General features: G+C 42.8%; 1 protein-coding gene across 1 annotated transcript in view; it reads left to right on the plus strand.

The window, feature by feature from the left end:
* LOC126281944 (sorting nexin-27) overlaps positions 1-15,944 on the plus strand; it is a 266,933-nt gene that overhangs the window by 224,738 nt on the left and 26,251 nt on the right. The window contains 1 exon segment of the mRNA XM_049981291.1: positions 3,200-3,302. Coding sequence (XP_049837248.1) covers positions 3,200-3,302 — 103 coding nt within the window.

The raw sequence follows: 15,944 nt of genomic DNA on the forward strand, positions 1-15,944 counted from the left end.
ACATTGCTTAAGAAATTTTTATCGAAATCAGCTTCCGAACTAGTGAGTGGTACAGATATGCCGTAGAACTTCGTCATTTGCTGTGATGGAAAGAAAGTGTTCTCTGACTTGTGAGCATTTAAGCAGAGTATTTTCCTTTCGCAAGATAGATCATAATTTAATCATTGTGGTAGTAGTGAGGATGAAGGGCAGAACTACAGCTTGGAAAATACGAGGGCTGTTCTGAAAGTAAGTGCCGATCGTTAGCGAAATGGAAACCACTGTGAAAATCCGATGAAGATTTGTTTAGATGTATTAGGCTATGGCTCTATTAAACCCGTCGATCACGCCCCGTCGCTCTTTTCACTTCTGAGCGCATAGTGAGCACGTAAAAATGAGTAGAAAACACTGTATCCCGCAAAGTACTAGGGCCGCGTCAGAAATTTCGCTTGAAGCTGCGCACCCCACGTAATTGTCATGTGTTTCCATCTTCAAGACAATGCTCAGCCGCGCTCTTCAGGGGCAGTAAAGATGCCCCTGCAGCGTTTTCGATGGGAAGTGTTCTATCACCTCCAATACAGCCCATGATTGGCTTCCTGTGAGTTCCATCTGTGCTCGAGTGAACCGCTGGCTATGAAGACAACGTTTTGGCACTACCAATAAGATGTAGACCAGCGCAGAGAATTGGCGGACAGCATTGGCGGCTGCCATGTGTGATACGAGTGCTGAACAATTGGTACAAAACTATGACAAATTTCTAAGACGGAGCGGCGACAATGTAGGTAAGTAGCTGGAAGTTGTGGCTAACTGTTGAAAAATAAAATATTTCTAGTTTTCACAGTGGTTTACATTTCGCGACCTATCGGCACTTACTTTCCGAATACTCTTGTAATTCGCAGGAGATATCCCTTTGAGTACTCAACCTTCCGTAAGGTACATTGTATGGGTTAGTTCGGTACATTTACGACAAGATCAGTTCCTGTTTAAAGAGACACAGATCAGATCATAAACGACCAGCTGGTACGGGCATGGTCGTTAGCTTGGGACAAATGCATTACTTGTTGCTATCATTAACATGACACGCAAGGGATGCCGCAGGCTGGAACAATAATCCCGTCTCTGCTACACTAACTTAGAGGACCTATCCTATAATGTAGTTTAACATATGGATCTTCTCTGTCGTAGTGCGTCCGCACGATTATTATTAAAGCGTAGGTGGATATTTTTGAAAACATTAGACCGAATATTTTTGTTTGGCATACACAATATTCATGTGACTCGAGTTTTAACACGCACAAGTTATTTGTTGCTGTTATTTGAGTATGGGGGACAAAATTTCGCCTATACTGATTTGTTGACTCTCAGGAAAATAACCATAGTCAGAAAAAAAGTGAATAACATACAGAAACAGAAAAAAATTGCGTTTACTTCCCGAAAGTGAACGGAAAACAAATGGTACGAAGTGGAGTGTTCGGTGTGTAATTCTGTAAGTTAGCAGTTTTCGCGAAGTAACGTGTAAGTAATGTAGTGGGTTTTCAAATTTGACGCGTAGCTTTTTTGTAAATAGAATAAATAGTAGTATCCGGTAGAAAAGTGTGTTTTTGATTATCCGTGTATTTTGGTATCCATATAGTCTCCGTTCCAGGTTAACGCGGATAACGCGACGGTCGCGTTGCTTGAGTGCTTGATTCCTATATCTTTTTTTTTTTTTTTTTTTTTTTTTTTTTTACAACGAATCGCGTGGGCATTCTACATCTACATCTACATCCATACTCCTCAAGCCACCTGACGGTGTGTGGCGAAGGGCACCCTGAGTACCTCTATCGGTTCTCCCTTCTATTCCAGTCTCGTATTGTACGTGGAAAGAAGGATTGTCGGTATGCTTCTGTGTGGGCTCTAATATCTCTAATTTTATCTTATGGTCTCTTCGCGAGATATACGTAGGAGGGAGCAATATACCGCTTGACTCTTCGGTGAAGGTATGTTCTCGGAGCTTTAACAAAAGCCCGTACCGAGCTACTGAGCGTCTCTCCGGGCAGAGTCTTCCACTGGAGTTTATCTATCATCTCCGTAACGCTTTCGCGATTACTAAATGATCCTGTAACGAAGCGCGCTGCTCTCCGTTGGATCTTCTCTATCTCTTCTATCAACCCTATCTGGTACGGATCCCACACTGCTGAGCAGTATTCAAGCAGTGTGCGAACAAGCGTACTGTAACCTACTTCCTTTGTTGTTGCATTACTAATGACTTTCGAGTAATCATCCTGCCTACAACAAACTACAGTACTGTGTGCTCGCATATTGACTTAATGGAGGGTGGCATGCAGTGTACAGTAATAAACATTCCTGGTTCGTGTCTCAGTAGATAATGTCTCAGCATTACTTGAAAAGTTGCCCGTCATTCTGGAGTGCACAGTTTTCAATAAGAAATATTTTGAATCGGCGATGTTGAAAAGCATTAATTAGGGTACATTGGAAGGCAGAAGTACAGGATTAGTTAGTTGTATCACAAGTTATAGGCCCCTACCAACATGGAGCAGTTTAAGGTTTTTATTAATTATTGCAAATGTAAAGTGAACCGAGGATGTTCAGATTGTGACAGAAATATGTTGTTAAATTAAAAATAGGTACGGCTGTGTATTGCACGATGCAGTTGCTAAGGCTTCAATGAAATCCTACTGAGTTCACTGTTCTATGAGTCTACAAACTCAGGCGCACGTCAGTTCTTCGGCTTACAGCAATATTGTCTCATTTTATAGTAGTACCGTAGTCTAATTACGTTAGTTGTGGTGCTACCTGGCGCCACGTTGGTAATCGAAGGTTCTGCTTCGACACCCATATCACCTACTGTGTTGTTTATCGTTACGTTGTTTTCGTGTGCCAAAGCTAACAGCACGATTGTGGAAAGGACAATAGACACACTGCGGCTCAGAGTACAGTTGAGGCGTAGATTACGGCGCTGGCTCTCTGATGGACTGGTAGCTGTGACCCTAGTTCTTATTTTGATGATTTAAAAAAAAGTTATATTCTTCTGTTTGTGCATTTTTTATTAATATATCGCCGGAGTGCACCGTAACACCGTTATTTTCATTTCGTGGTGTTGAAATTTAAGATGTGTTGTTTGAGATTTTACAATGAATTAAAGCTTGAAATTTAATTACTGTCCATTCGTTTCAACTGCTGTTACGTAATTTTTGAAAACGACTTTTTTTTTCCGCAGGAACGGAGTCAATGTCGAAGGGTCAACACACAAGCAAGTTGTGGATCTCATTAAGTCTGGCGGAGATGTTCTGACGCTCACTGTGATCTCTGTCACCCAGCAGGTAATAGTGCATTTTGTGTCTGTGTGTGTGTGTGTGGGGGGGGGGGGGGGTTCTCGTTTCTTGTGAAATAATGCTTATCTTAAACAAATACCTTCATCCTGCAAGTGGACCTTCGTAACATTATCGTCGTCGTCGCCACCGCCACTACTACCACCACCACCACATCATCGTAATCATCTAAACGTTGTGCCTGACGCTGCAACCACTCTTCTGTATTTTGTGCTGTTTCCTTTGTTTCTGGATAATTCTGATATTTTGTTGTTTCCAGTAAACTTTACACTTTCCTTTCTTGGGCTTCATTTAGTTTTCTTTTCAAAATTCTGTCTCCCAGTGTGTTTCGTAAAATTGTACTGCGTCTAAGTGCACTCCAAAACGCTACGGTTGCCTTATTTGAACAGTTCCTTTGAGGTTTCTTTGCTCATCTATCGCTTCCAAAACATCTTTGTGTCCTACTGATTCTCATTAGGCATTCCTGTACCCACAATCCCGTCACCTCTAAGTGATTTATTTTCTGTTTTCAGCAGTAACACGAAAATACATTCGAGTTGAATCTACTGATAAAGTATTTTTTTTAAGTACTTAATGACTTGGTCTCTGATATAATGAGGATTTGCCATATTTTGATTATGAAAAGAGAGCAAACCAATGATTTAATAATTCACATGGTAATACGTTAATACTTGTCACATCATTGCACACATTGTGTTAAAGAAACCCTTATCCATTTTATAGGCGTGGTAGTCTTAGAAATTGAAGCAATTAGAACCAAATCTTGTTAAGTCACTGTTTCAAAATTGAAAGGAGAATGCATGAATAGTCGCTGACTTAACTTCTAACCCTTAATGTTTGGATTTCTCCATAATAAACTGTTTCAAGAAGTTACCAAAGTGACATGTTATGATTTTATTTTCATCATTCCAATACTGGTATACACTGAAGAAATTGCATAAGTTATATTTTTCTCATCAAAATAATATCAGTCAATCTGCTACATCATCTTCCACATCACTTCCATCGTTGTTCTGGCCTTCTGTCCAAAGACTTGTTTGATGCAGCTGTTATGTGCAAGACGCATCATGCCTGAAAAACTGTTGCAAGTGAAATCCTTCAGAATCGGCCTATTGTATTCATCTCTTGGTCTCCCTACGATTTTTACCCCCCCCCCCCCTCCCCCCAGTCTCCCTATACGATTTTATCCCCCTCCCTCCCCCACTTCCCTCCAATACTAAATTGGTGATCCTTCCACGTCTCAGAATGTGTCCTGTCAATCGATCCCTTGTTATAGTCTGGTTGTGGCACAAATATATTGTCTTCCCAATTCTTGGGTTGGGGACTTTCCCTCCCAGGACCTGGGTGTTCGTGTTGTCCTCATTGTTCCATCATCATTCATGAAAGTGGGTACACTGGACTGTGTACAGATTGGGAATGTGTACGGATGCTGATGACCGTGCAGTTAAGTGCCCTACAAACCAGTCATCATCATCCCAATTCTGTTCAGCACATCCAAATTAGTTACATGATTTACCCATCTGATCTTCAACATTCTTATGTAGCACCACATTTCAAAAGCTTATTTCCTCTTATTGTCTAAACTGTTTATTGAGCATGTTTCACTTGTGTACATGGCTACAGTACATACAAAAGTGTGTTGTTTCCTAATCTAATACCGTCAGCATTGACTTAATTTGACTACATTCCATTATCATTGTTTTGATTTTGTTGATGTTCATCTTATATCCTCCTTTCAAGACACTGTCTATTCTATTCATCGGCTCTTCTAGGTCCTTTACTGATGAATCCTTCTTGGGTTATTATCCAAGTGGTGGTGTCGTCTTGTCGCAACGTTTCAATCATTTTGTACCCATCATCTTCTGGCACCAGAAGATGGTGGGTGCCTTATCTTCTCACACATTTCTTCAAACGCGTCATCACGTGCGCAGTTAGTTGGTGTATCTACGTCTACTACTGTGGTGGTTGTGGGCTTCGTGTCTGTCTTGGCCATCATAATGTGTTCATTATGCTGTTCATAGTAAATTACCTCCATTTCTATTTTCTCATTTTTTTTCTGAACCTACTTCTGCATTACTGCTATTTCATTTTGTGTTTATAACCCTGTTTTCATCAGACCAGAAGTCCTGTTACTCCTGCCACTATAACTATCTTCGATGTATCCATTTGCCTTTTTTGAAATGTTCTAAACAACCTTCCTGATTAAGGGACCTAAAATTCCATGCTCCAATCTGCAGAGCACCAGTTTTGTTTCTCCTGATGATGACATACTCCTGAGTAGTTCCCGACCAGTAGTCCGAATGGGAGACTATTTTGCTTCTGGAATATTTTACTCAAGAAGATGCCTTCATCATTTAACCACGAAGTGGAGCTGCATGCCCTTGCAAAAAATTATGGCTGTAGTTTCCCTTGCTTCCATGCATGATTGTGTCATAAAAGTTGGTACCTTCTGGCTTTGTTCCAGCAGCGAGTGATCATCATCATATTTTGTGTTCTTAATCTTCTGAAACCTGTTTGGAGTATTTTGAGCCTTATCATATGCCCTTTGTAAAGCTTGAAACCTTGTTCTTCTCTTCAGAATTGACTGGGGATGATAAAGTGTTGGCGACTCGATCTAACGAACTTCAGGTACACACCCTCTTGTGAAACACATGCACCATATTAATGAAATTTCATGAACACTTTCTACTAGAACAATGTCAAAGGCATATTTGAAATTAAAAACTTCAACAACTGGAGTGCAGTCACTTTCTCTGTTGTCAGTTGTAGGTTGTTTGACACAAACATCAATGGGATTCTTATGCAGTGACTTTCTGATCAGTTTGATCCATGTGGAAGTAATTAAGACTTTATCTATTGCTCACTTTTTCTCCTCAGTCAAAAATTCTATCAGTGGGAATAAAAGTGTGTCATAGGATGGTATAGTACAGATATAAACTTCCTGAAAATATACCTGAGAGAGGTACAACCAGAATGAAAACAAGTTGTTTTTGCACTGTGGTGTGCAGTTATGCATGAAAACATGTAGTTCTTTGACAAACTGGTCAACTTCATTTGCACACGCCACTTCAGACAGCTAATAACTTCATTTGGTGATTTTCCACACATTGTTTCAGTGGACATAAATATAGGTGCATCATTGGGAGCCAGGTTACATACACCAGCTTTCTGGTAATGCATTTTTTTCCCCAATGTTACAGCAGTTTTAGCTTTCCCACTGGATGCTGTATTGTACTGTGCTTCATTTCAGTGCAATCATTACAAGTACCTCTCTTCAACTGACCAAATCATGTTGGTCTATATATTATTGAACAACCAATACCTCACATCTTTCTGTAGCTCAGGATATTGATCCATGAAATATCTGTCTAATTGAGACATAATCAGTTGGACAGATAGATATTTCACAGTTAGGCTTTTGGAGTGACAGTAATGACTCTCATGAGGGGAAATGCTGGCAGTAAAAACATGTATCATCTGCTGAACATGATCAGGTTTCTTACGTCCAGGGGCACGCTGTCTTCTGCCATGCTTTGGTGAATTATCCAAGCATTTTACTTTCCAATTCAGTCTTCCTCACTTCATACCATGAAGAGTGCAAAATGCATTTATGCAGGCTTTAAGTTGTACACTATCAATTTAAACAATCGAATATCTGGGTTGGAATAGCAGTAATATTAGGAATAGGATAGACTGCTGCTCACAGTAAAGATGATCCATGGAGTTTGACAGGCACAACCAAAAGATAGTTATACGTGTACCTATTGGCCAATCAGCCAAAGCCTTCCTCGGGGGTGAAAAAAAAAAAAATCACACAAGCAAACACACATCATGCACACTCGGCCGCCCCCGCTTCATCTCCAACTGGAGCTACATGTGTAACAGTGTTATGCCTGTCTGTGGATCAGCAGTTCATCTTTACAATAAATAGCAATCAGTCCTGTTCCTAGTGTTAACACTCTCACTTGTGATACAGTAGTGGTAGGTAGTTACCCTGTGTTTGGCATCCAGCTTGCAAGGACAAGCCTGAAACTGTGAAGTGGGATTATTCCAGAATAATCATAATATTCAGTAATTATTTTTAATACTTTAATGGAATTTTAATCATATGTCAGTTACACAATATGCCCCCAATTGACTGTACGAGGTACATTCAAGTTCTAAGGCCTCCGATTTTTTTTCTCCGTACTGGGAAGAGATAGAAACTTGTGCATTGTTTTAAAATGAGGCCGCGTTCATTGTCAATATGTCCCAGAGATGGCAGCACAGTGCGGCAGATGGAATTTTACCGCCAGCGGCGAGAATGAGAACTGTTTTAAATACTTAAAATGGCGACGTTTTACTTACTTGAACAGTGTGCAATCATTCGCTTTCTGAATTTGCGTGGCATGAAACCAATTGAAATTCATCGACAGTTGAAGGAGACATGTGGTGATGGAGTTATGGATGTGTCAAAAGTGCGTTTGTGGGTGTGACAGTTTAATGAAGGCAGAACATCGTGTGACAACAAACCGAAACGACCTCGGGCTCGCACAAGCCGGTCTGACGACATTATCGAGAAAGTGGAGAGAATTGTTTTGGGGGATCGCCGAATGATTGTTGAACAGATCGCCTCCAGAGTTGGAATTTCTGTGGGTTCTGTGCACACAATCCTGCATGACGACCTGAAAATGCGAAAAGTGTCATCCAGGTGGGTGCCACGAATCCTGACGGACGACCACATGGCTGCCTGTGTGGCATGTTGCCAAGCAATGTTGACGTGCAACGACAGCGTGAATGGGACTTTTTTTTCGTCGGTTGTGACAGTGGATGAGACGTGGATGCCATTTTTCAATCCAGAAATAAAGCGCCAGTCAGCTCAATGGAAGCACATAGATCACCGCCACCATAAAAATTTCAGGTAACCGCCAGTGCTGAAAAAATGATGGTGTCCATGTTCTGCGATAGCGAGGGCGTAATCCTTACCCATTGCGTTCCAAAGGGCATTATGGTAACAGGTGCATCCTACGAAAATGTTATGAAGAACAAATTCCTTCCTGTACTGCAACAAAAACGTCCGGGAAGGGTTGCACATGTGCTGTTTCACCAAGACAACACACCCGCACATCGAGCTAACGTTACGCAACAGTTTCTTCGTGATAAGAACTTTGAAGTGATTCCTCATGCTCCCTACTCACCTGACCTGGCTCCTAGTGACTTTTGGCTTTTTCCAACAATGAAAGACACTCTCCGTGGCCGCACATTCACCAGCCACGCTGCTATTGCCTCAGCGATTTTCCAGTGGTCAAAACAGACTACTAAAGAAGCCTTCGCCGCTGCCATGGAATCATGGCGTCAGCGTTGTGAAAAATGTGTACTTCTGCAGGGCGATTACGTCGAGAAGTAACGCCAGTTTCATCGATATCGGGTGAGTAGTTAATTAGAAAAAAAATCGGAAGCCTTAGAACTTGAATGCACCTCATAATAATAAACCTTTGCTGGAAAAAAATTAGTATACGTGGAAGGATGATCTCAATTTTGATCCAGTGGCGGCATCTGCCACCTGGGGCATAGTAGATGTACTGGCAGTCGTTTCAGTGTCACCTGCCTACGGGTGGTGTATCGGCATAGTTTCCAGAATGCCATCTGTTTCTACCCTTTATTAGGGAATGCTCACAACCCTAAGGCTCAGTGTGGCACAAATGTGTGAAGCAAGCTGGCAGTTGTGCCACAGAGACACACTCATGTTTGCTACAGCCAACTGAGAGATTTTGAGAGGGATCAAGTTGTGGCGTTCCGAGTGGCAGGATGGTCCACTTGGAGGATTGCCACAGAAGTTGGGTGTGCTGTGTCAGTTGTGCAATGATGCTGGTATCAGTGCTCACGTGAACATTCTCACACCAGTAGACAAGGTTCTGGATGTCCATGCAACACATATGCCCACCAGAATTGTCTGCTGTTGTAATAGTAGCAGTAGCAGACCATACAGCTAGCCCATCTTCCACTCATAACACCTCATCAATGTGCACACCCTGACTGGCGCCATCAGAGGATCACTTGGAAAATCAAATGGCATCTCGTGTTCTTCAGCGATGAAAGGTGATTCTACCGGCATGCAAATGATGTTTGTTGATGCATATGATTTAGACCTGGTGAGACCTTACTGATGTGTTGTTCTAACAGGCTAATGCTCACCCACGCACTGACCATGATACTCAACATGCTCTGCAAGACATGCAGCAGTTTCCTTGGCCTGCACAATATGTGGACTTGTTGGCAATTGAGCTCATGTGGGTACAATGGGACGAGAAGTAACTTCGTGACTCATCAGCCATCAAGTCTTACAGGTTGAGTGGGCATGTCACTTTGTATCCCAGAACAGCATTCCAAATCTGTACAATCGACTGGATGACAGAGTCAGCACCTGTAGTGGTGCCCATGGAAGCTGCACCACATGCGAGTATGTGTGTTGCAGCATGGGCTGATACTTGGTTGCTCAGAACTGCAAGTGCTATTGATCTATAAATATTAATCATTCACCTACTCGATATGCACTGTTACAACACTAAATCTTGAGTTAACTGGAAACATCTAAAAGTGTGTACTAATTTTTTTTCCGGCCATGTAGTTATTGCCATTATCATGTATCCTTAAATAGTTCAACTAATCAAGAGTGTAACAGTACTTATGAATGTGATTCTAAGGCACTACCAACTGTAATGAATGCTACAGTTTGACATATTACATTTGGATAAAAATAACTCAGTAGATTTGTGTTTCTGCAAAAACCTGTGTTTTTATTTCATAACAGTGAACTTCCATACCTGTTGTTCGACATAACTCCAGTGATCATGGCTGTCTAGATCATTGAAGCATCTGAAGATCCTATCTTCTTGATCATTGGAGAACTTTGGTGCATACCCATATATGCAGTGGAATTCTTTAATCTGGACATTTGGACTTAAAGAAGTCTCTTTATAACCTATGTAGGCATTACCTAAGATACTGAATTACCAAATAATAAGTAACTAGTCCTGCAACACATTTAAATATAAACAGACTGAAAAAAATAGGAACACCAACAAATGACTAACATAGAGTAATGAAATTTCGGAGTGCATTTGTCTGTCTAACATATTTAAGTGATCAACATTACAAGATCACAGGTTAACGTCAGCACAAGGTAAGCCATTCCAAATGTTAAATGTTAGAACATTAATAATCAGTGTAACTGCTAGATTGTCAGATGCAGGCATGCAGATGAGTATGCATTGTGTTGTATAGGTGTCGGATGTCAGTTTGGGGGACGCAGATCTATACCTGTTGCACATGGTAGGGCAATACAGGGATGGTTAATGTTAGCTATAGATGATGCTGAAATTGTCATAAGATGATGTCCCACATGTGCTGAATCGGAGACAGATCTGGTGACTGATCAGACCAAGGCAGCATGTTGACACATTGTAGAGAATAATGGGGTTGCAACAGTGGTATGTAGACATGAGTTAACCTGTTGGAAAACACTCCCTGGAATGGTATTCACAAATTACCATACAAAAGGTAGAATCACCAGATTGACGTACAAATTTGCAATCATCGTTCGTGGGATAACCACGAAGTGCTCCTGCTCTCATACAAAACAGGTCCCCAGACGGTAACTCCTGGTGTAGTTCCAGCGTGCCTAACACACAGATAGGGTGGTTGCAAGCCCTCAGCTGACTTCCTCCAAACAAACACGTTGCCATCACTGGCACTGAGACAGAACTATCTTTCATCAGAAAACACATCAGACTTCCATACTGCCCACCTGTAGGCTCTCAGTTGTGGTGGTTTGGGGACAGTGGAATGAATGCTACAGGGCACCTGGCTCAGAGCTTACCTTGAAGCAACCAATTTGTAACAGTTTATTATGTCACTGTGGTCCCAACTGCTGCTCAGATTGCTACTGCAGATGCTGTACGATAAGCCAAAGCCTTACACTGAACACTACAGTCCTCTCTCTCAGTAGTGCCACGTGGTCATCCAGAGCCTGGTTTTCTTGCGACAATACATTTCCATGACCACTGCTGCGAGCAATGCTGTACAGTAGCTACATTCCTACCGAGTCTTCCTGCAGTATCGCAAAAGGAGTATCCAGCTCCTCGTAGCCCTATTACGTGACTTTGCTCAACCTCAGTATCATATTGATAATGGCATTTTTGTCACCGTAAAGGCATTCTTGACCAGCATCAACTCACCACATCCTATCTCAAATGCAATTAATACTCATGACTGTAACAGTGTGTTTTAAAGCAAACTTGATTTGCATCAACATATTGGCACCTCTAGCACCACTCTTATGTGGCCAGTATGAAATTTGAATAGGCGTCATCTTTCAAATGTAGCAGCACACCTTCCAACTATTGTTTATGTTGCAAAACTACTTCTTGGCATCAATTTTTTTTTCTGTTCATGTATTTCTATAAGTTATAATTTTTGGTCCAAAATATATCGTTTTCTTTGTTTCCAGTTTCAACTCCTTGCCAACGGGCCACTTCCATTGGGCAAGATTTCTGTGTTTTGTGTGACTGTTAATGGGATTCGTTGTAGAAGTCTCATTTTATGTGGAAATGATGTACAAGGTTAATTGCTGTCTATTCTAGTATTTTATTTGCCCCCGAGTCATGTTTCCAGTATCTAAATTACTTTGTGGTGATTATGAGTCCTCATTAGGACTGTATTCTGAGCCACTACCTTCAAATAGACCCTCATTCAAGGAGTTGACTCTCATATCAGTACTGCTCCCCACCATTTTTTAATTGACAGTGAATAAACAGCTGAAAGATTCCAAGACTTACCAAGCGGGAAAGCGCCGGTAGATAGGCACAATGAATAAAACACACACACAGAATTTCGAGCTTTCGCAACCGGCGGCTGCTTCGTCAGGAAAGAGGGAAGGAAAAGGACAGATGAAAGGATGTGGGTTTTAAGGGAGATGGTAAGGAGTCATTCCAATCCCGGGAGCGGAAATACTTACCTTGGAAGGGGGGAAGGACAGGTGTACACTCGCGCGCACACACACACATATCCATCCGCACATACACAGACACAAGCAGACATTTGTAAAGGCAAAGAGTTTGGGCAGAGATGTCAGTCGAGGCGGAAGTACAGAGGCAAAGAAGTTGTGGAAAGACAGGTGACGTATGAGCAGCGGCAACTTGAAATTAGCGGAGGTTGAGGCCTGGCGGATATCGAGAAGAGAGGATATACTGAAGGGCAAGTTCCCATCTCCGGAGTTCGGATAGGTTGGTGTTGGTGGGAAGTATCCAGATAACACGGACTGTGTAACACTGTGCAAAAATGTGCACTGGGACTGGATCAGACTCTGAATGTGGCTCTCCAGCAGGGATACGACTTCCTAAAATCTTGCCACGAAATGAGATCCATCCTTCATGAAATCCTCCCCACTCCACCAAGAGTGTCTTTCCGCCATCCACCTAACCTTCGTAACCTCTTGGTTCATCCCTATGAAATCCCCAAACCACCTCTCTACCCTCTGGTTCCTACCCTTGTAACCGCCCCCGGTGTAAAACCTGTCCTATGCACCCTCCCACCACCACCTACTCCAGTCCTGTAACCGGTAAGGTGTACACGATCAAAGGCAGAGCCACGTGTGAAAGCACCCACGTGATTTACCAACTGACCTGCCTACACTGTGACGCTTTCTATGTGGGAATGACCAGCAACAAACTGTCCATTCCCATGAATGGACACAGGCAGACAGTGTTTGTTGGTAATGAGGATCACCCTGTGGCTTAACATGCCTTGGTGCACGGCCAGCACATCTTTGCACAGTGTTACACCGTCCGGGTTATCTGGATACTTCCCACCAACACCAACCTATCCGAACTCCGGAGATGGGAACTTGCCCTTCAGTATATCCTCTCTTCTCGATATTCGCCAGGCCTCAACCTCCGCTAATTTCAAGTTGCCGCTGCTCATACCCCACCTGTCTTTCAACAACTTCTTTGCCTCTGTACTTCCACCTCGACTGACATCTCTGCCCGAACTCTTTGCCTTTACAAATGTCTGCTTGTGTCTGTGTATGTGCGGATGGATATGTATGTGTGCGCAAGTGTACACCTGTCCTCCCCCCCCCCCCCCCCCCCAATTGTAAGTCTTTCCGCTCCCGGGATTGGAATGACTCCTTACCCTCTCCCTTAAAACCCACATCCTTTCATCTGTCCTTTTCCTTCCCTCTTTCCTGACGAAGCAGCCGCCGGTTGCGAAAGCTCGAAATTCTGTGTGTGTGTTTTATTCATTGTGCCTATCTACCGGCGCTTTCCCGCTTGGTAAGTCTTGGAATCTTTGTTTTTAATATATATATATATATATATATATTCCACCACCTCAATGACTATCCTTCCACACACTTACATAAATAGTTCTCGTTAAGATATATGCGATATGTAGCTGTTCTCATGTTACCTACCTTTCAGCTGTTGCTTATTTATCTCTGCATGTTATCTCTAATGATTTGTGTATAGATTCTGATCGTAAATTAGTATTCTCATTTTATAAATTAGTATTTTAATATTCTCATTAGATTTCACAGATAATCACTTTTTTTGGTTCTGTTCATTCTTTGCCAATTCATGTGGCTATATTAACAGAATAAATTACAAACAATGGAAACTCCAAGTTGGAATATCAACAAGATACATTCCCAGAGTGATGGACAGAATCGGCCATATATTGCGCAAATACGGCGTAAAGACGATTTTCAAATTGACAATCAAGATCAAAGAGTGTCTTAGATTGGCAAAGGAGAAAAGCGATCCACTTGTAATGTCAGGAATATACCATGCACATGCAGAAAGTTTATGTCGGAATGACTGGACGATCAGTCAACACCAGGATCAAAGAACATAAGCGACATTGCAGCTTGGGGCAGGTGGAGAGATCGGTCGTGGCAGAGCATGCACTAAGTGAGACTGACCACATAATAAAATTTGGCAACATGGAATTTCTGGCTGTAGAGAAGCACTATCACACGCACTTGTTCAGAGAGGCTGTAGAAATATAAAAACACGCGAACAGTTTCAACAAGAAAGAGGAAAGCCTTAAGGTAAATGGATCCTGGCTTCCCGTACTGCAGTAAACAACCATCGCAGGTAGTAAGAGGAGAACCGCAACAGAAATGACCACACTAGATCGCGTGTTGACGTTGGCGCGCCAGGTACATATAGTCTGCGGCCGTGAGCTCGGCTCCAGTTCACCACTGGCAAAGAGGGGTGAAGCTTCGACAATGCCAGCCATTCGTGCTGGCGAAATGTCAGTAAAATCATTAGATGAACGTCGGCCTAAGAACCCAAGACAGAAGCCAATAGGGCAGTTTGTCAACAAGTGGCCACGAAAGCCTTGACAATTTTGTAAGATAGGGAAAAGATGGATTGCTGTTGACTGTAAAGATAACTTTTTTGAGTTACAGACAGGAACAACAACAACAACAACAAAACCCTTACACAATAACTTTTGGCCAACGTATTCTTTAGAAAAGGAAGAACGCGGAAGCAGCATCTGCAGGGGGTGGAGAAGGAGAAGGAATAGGAGGGTACAGATTGGAGGGGTGGGGAGAACAGTGCTGTGAAATGGGTGTGTGGAGGGACTAGACTGCCAACAGGCACAGCGTCGGGAGTCTGTGTGGCAGGGAAGGGGGGGGGGGGGGGGAAATAAGGAGCGAAAAAGGGAAGGAACAGAGAAAGGGAAAGGAGAATGGGTGCATTGGCAGAGGGCAGCACACACAGGCTGAGGGGATGAGAATAGAGAGATGGTGATAGGACAGAGGGGGTGGAAACTGTTGGAGGAGGATGGGGGGAGGGGGGGGGGGGGGGGCAGTAGATTACCATAGGTTGAGGCCGGGATAATTTCGGGAGTGAAGAATGTGGTTTAAGAATAACTCCCATGTGCACAGTTCATAAAAGCTAGTGGTAGAGGGGGAGAACTAGATAGCTCAGGTAGTGAAGGAGCTGTTGAAATAGAGCATGTTGTGTTCTGTTACGCCACGGGGTGGTCTCCTTTGCTCCTAGTGACAATATGGCAGTGGACATTCGTCCTGGTTGACAGCTGGTTGGTAGCCAAACCAATATAAATAGCTATGCAGTGATTGCTGCAGAGCTGGTGTATGACATAGCTGCTTCCACAGGTGGCATAGCCTCTAATGGGGTAGGATAAGCTGGTGACAGGACTGGAGTAGGAGGTGATGGATGGGTGGACTGGGAAGGTCTTGCACAGGAATATGATCTTTGGATTGGGAGTAGCATAGTGATTGTTTTGGATATTGTGGAAGTTGGGTGGGTGGCCAAACACCACATTAGGTGGTGTGGGAAAGATCCTGGCTAAGGTGTCCATAATTTCAGGGTGAGATGATAGGTAATCAAAGCCTTGATAAAGGATATGGTTCAGTTGTTCCAGTCTTGGGTCCTATAGGTTGACAAAGGGGCACTCTTTTGTAGCTATGTCTTGGGGGTGGTAGAAGGATTGTGGGTGTGGGTGGAGGTAATAGTACGGGAGATCTGTTTGCGGACTAGATCTGGGTAATAATGCCTGTCTGTGGAGGCCTTAGTGAGACTTCCTTACAACACCAATCTTTCAGCATAAGAAAGTATATCCATA

This window comes from Schistocerca gregaria, chromosome 7 (assembly GCF_023897955.1).
Source record: "Schistocerca gregaria isolate iqSchGreg1 chromosome 7, iqSchGreg1.2, whole genome shotgun sequence".
NCBI classification, from domain to species: Eukaryota; Metazoa; Arthropoda; class Insecta; order Orthoptera; family Acrididae; genus Schistocerca; species Schistocerca gregaria.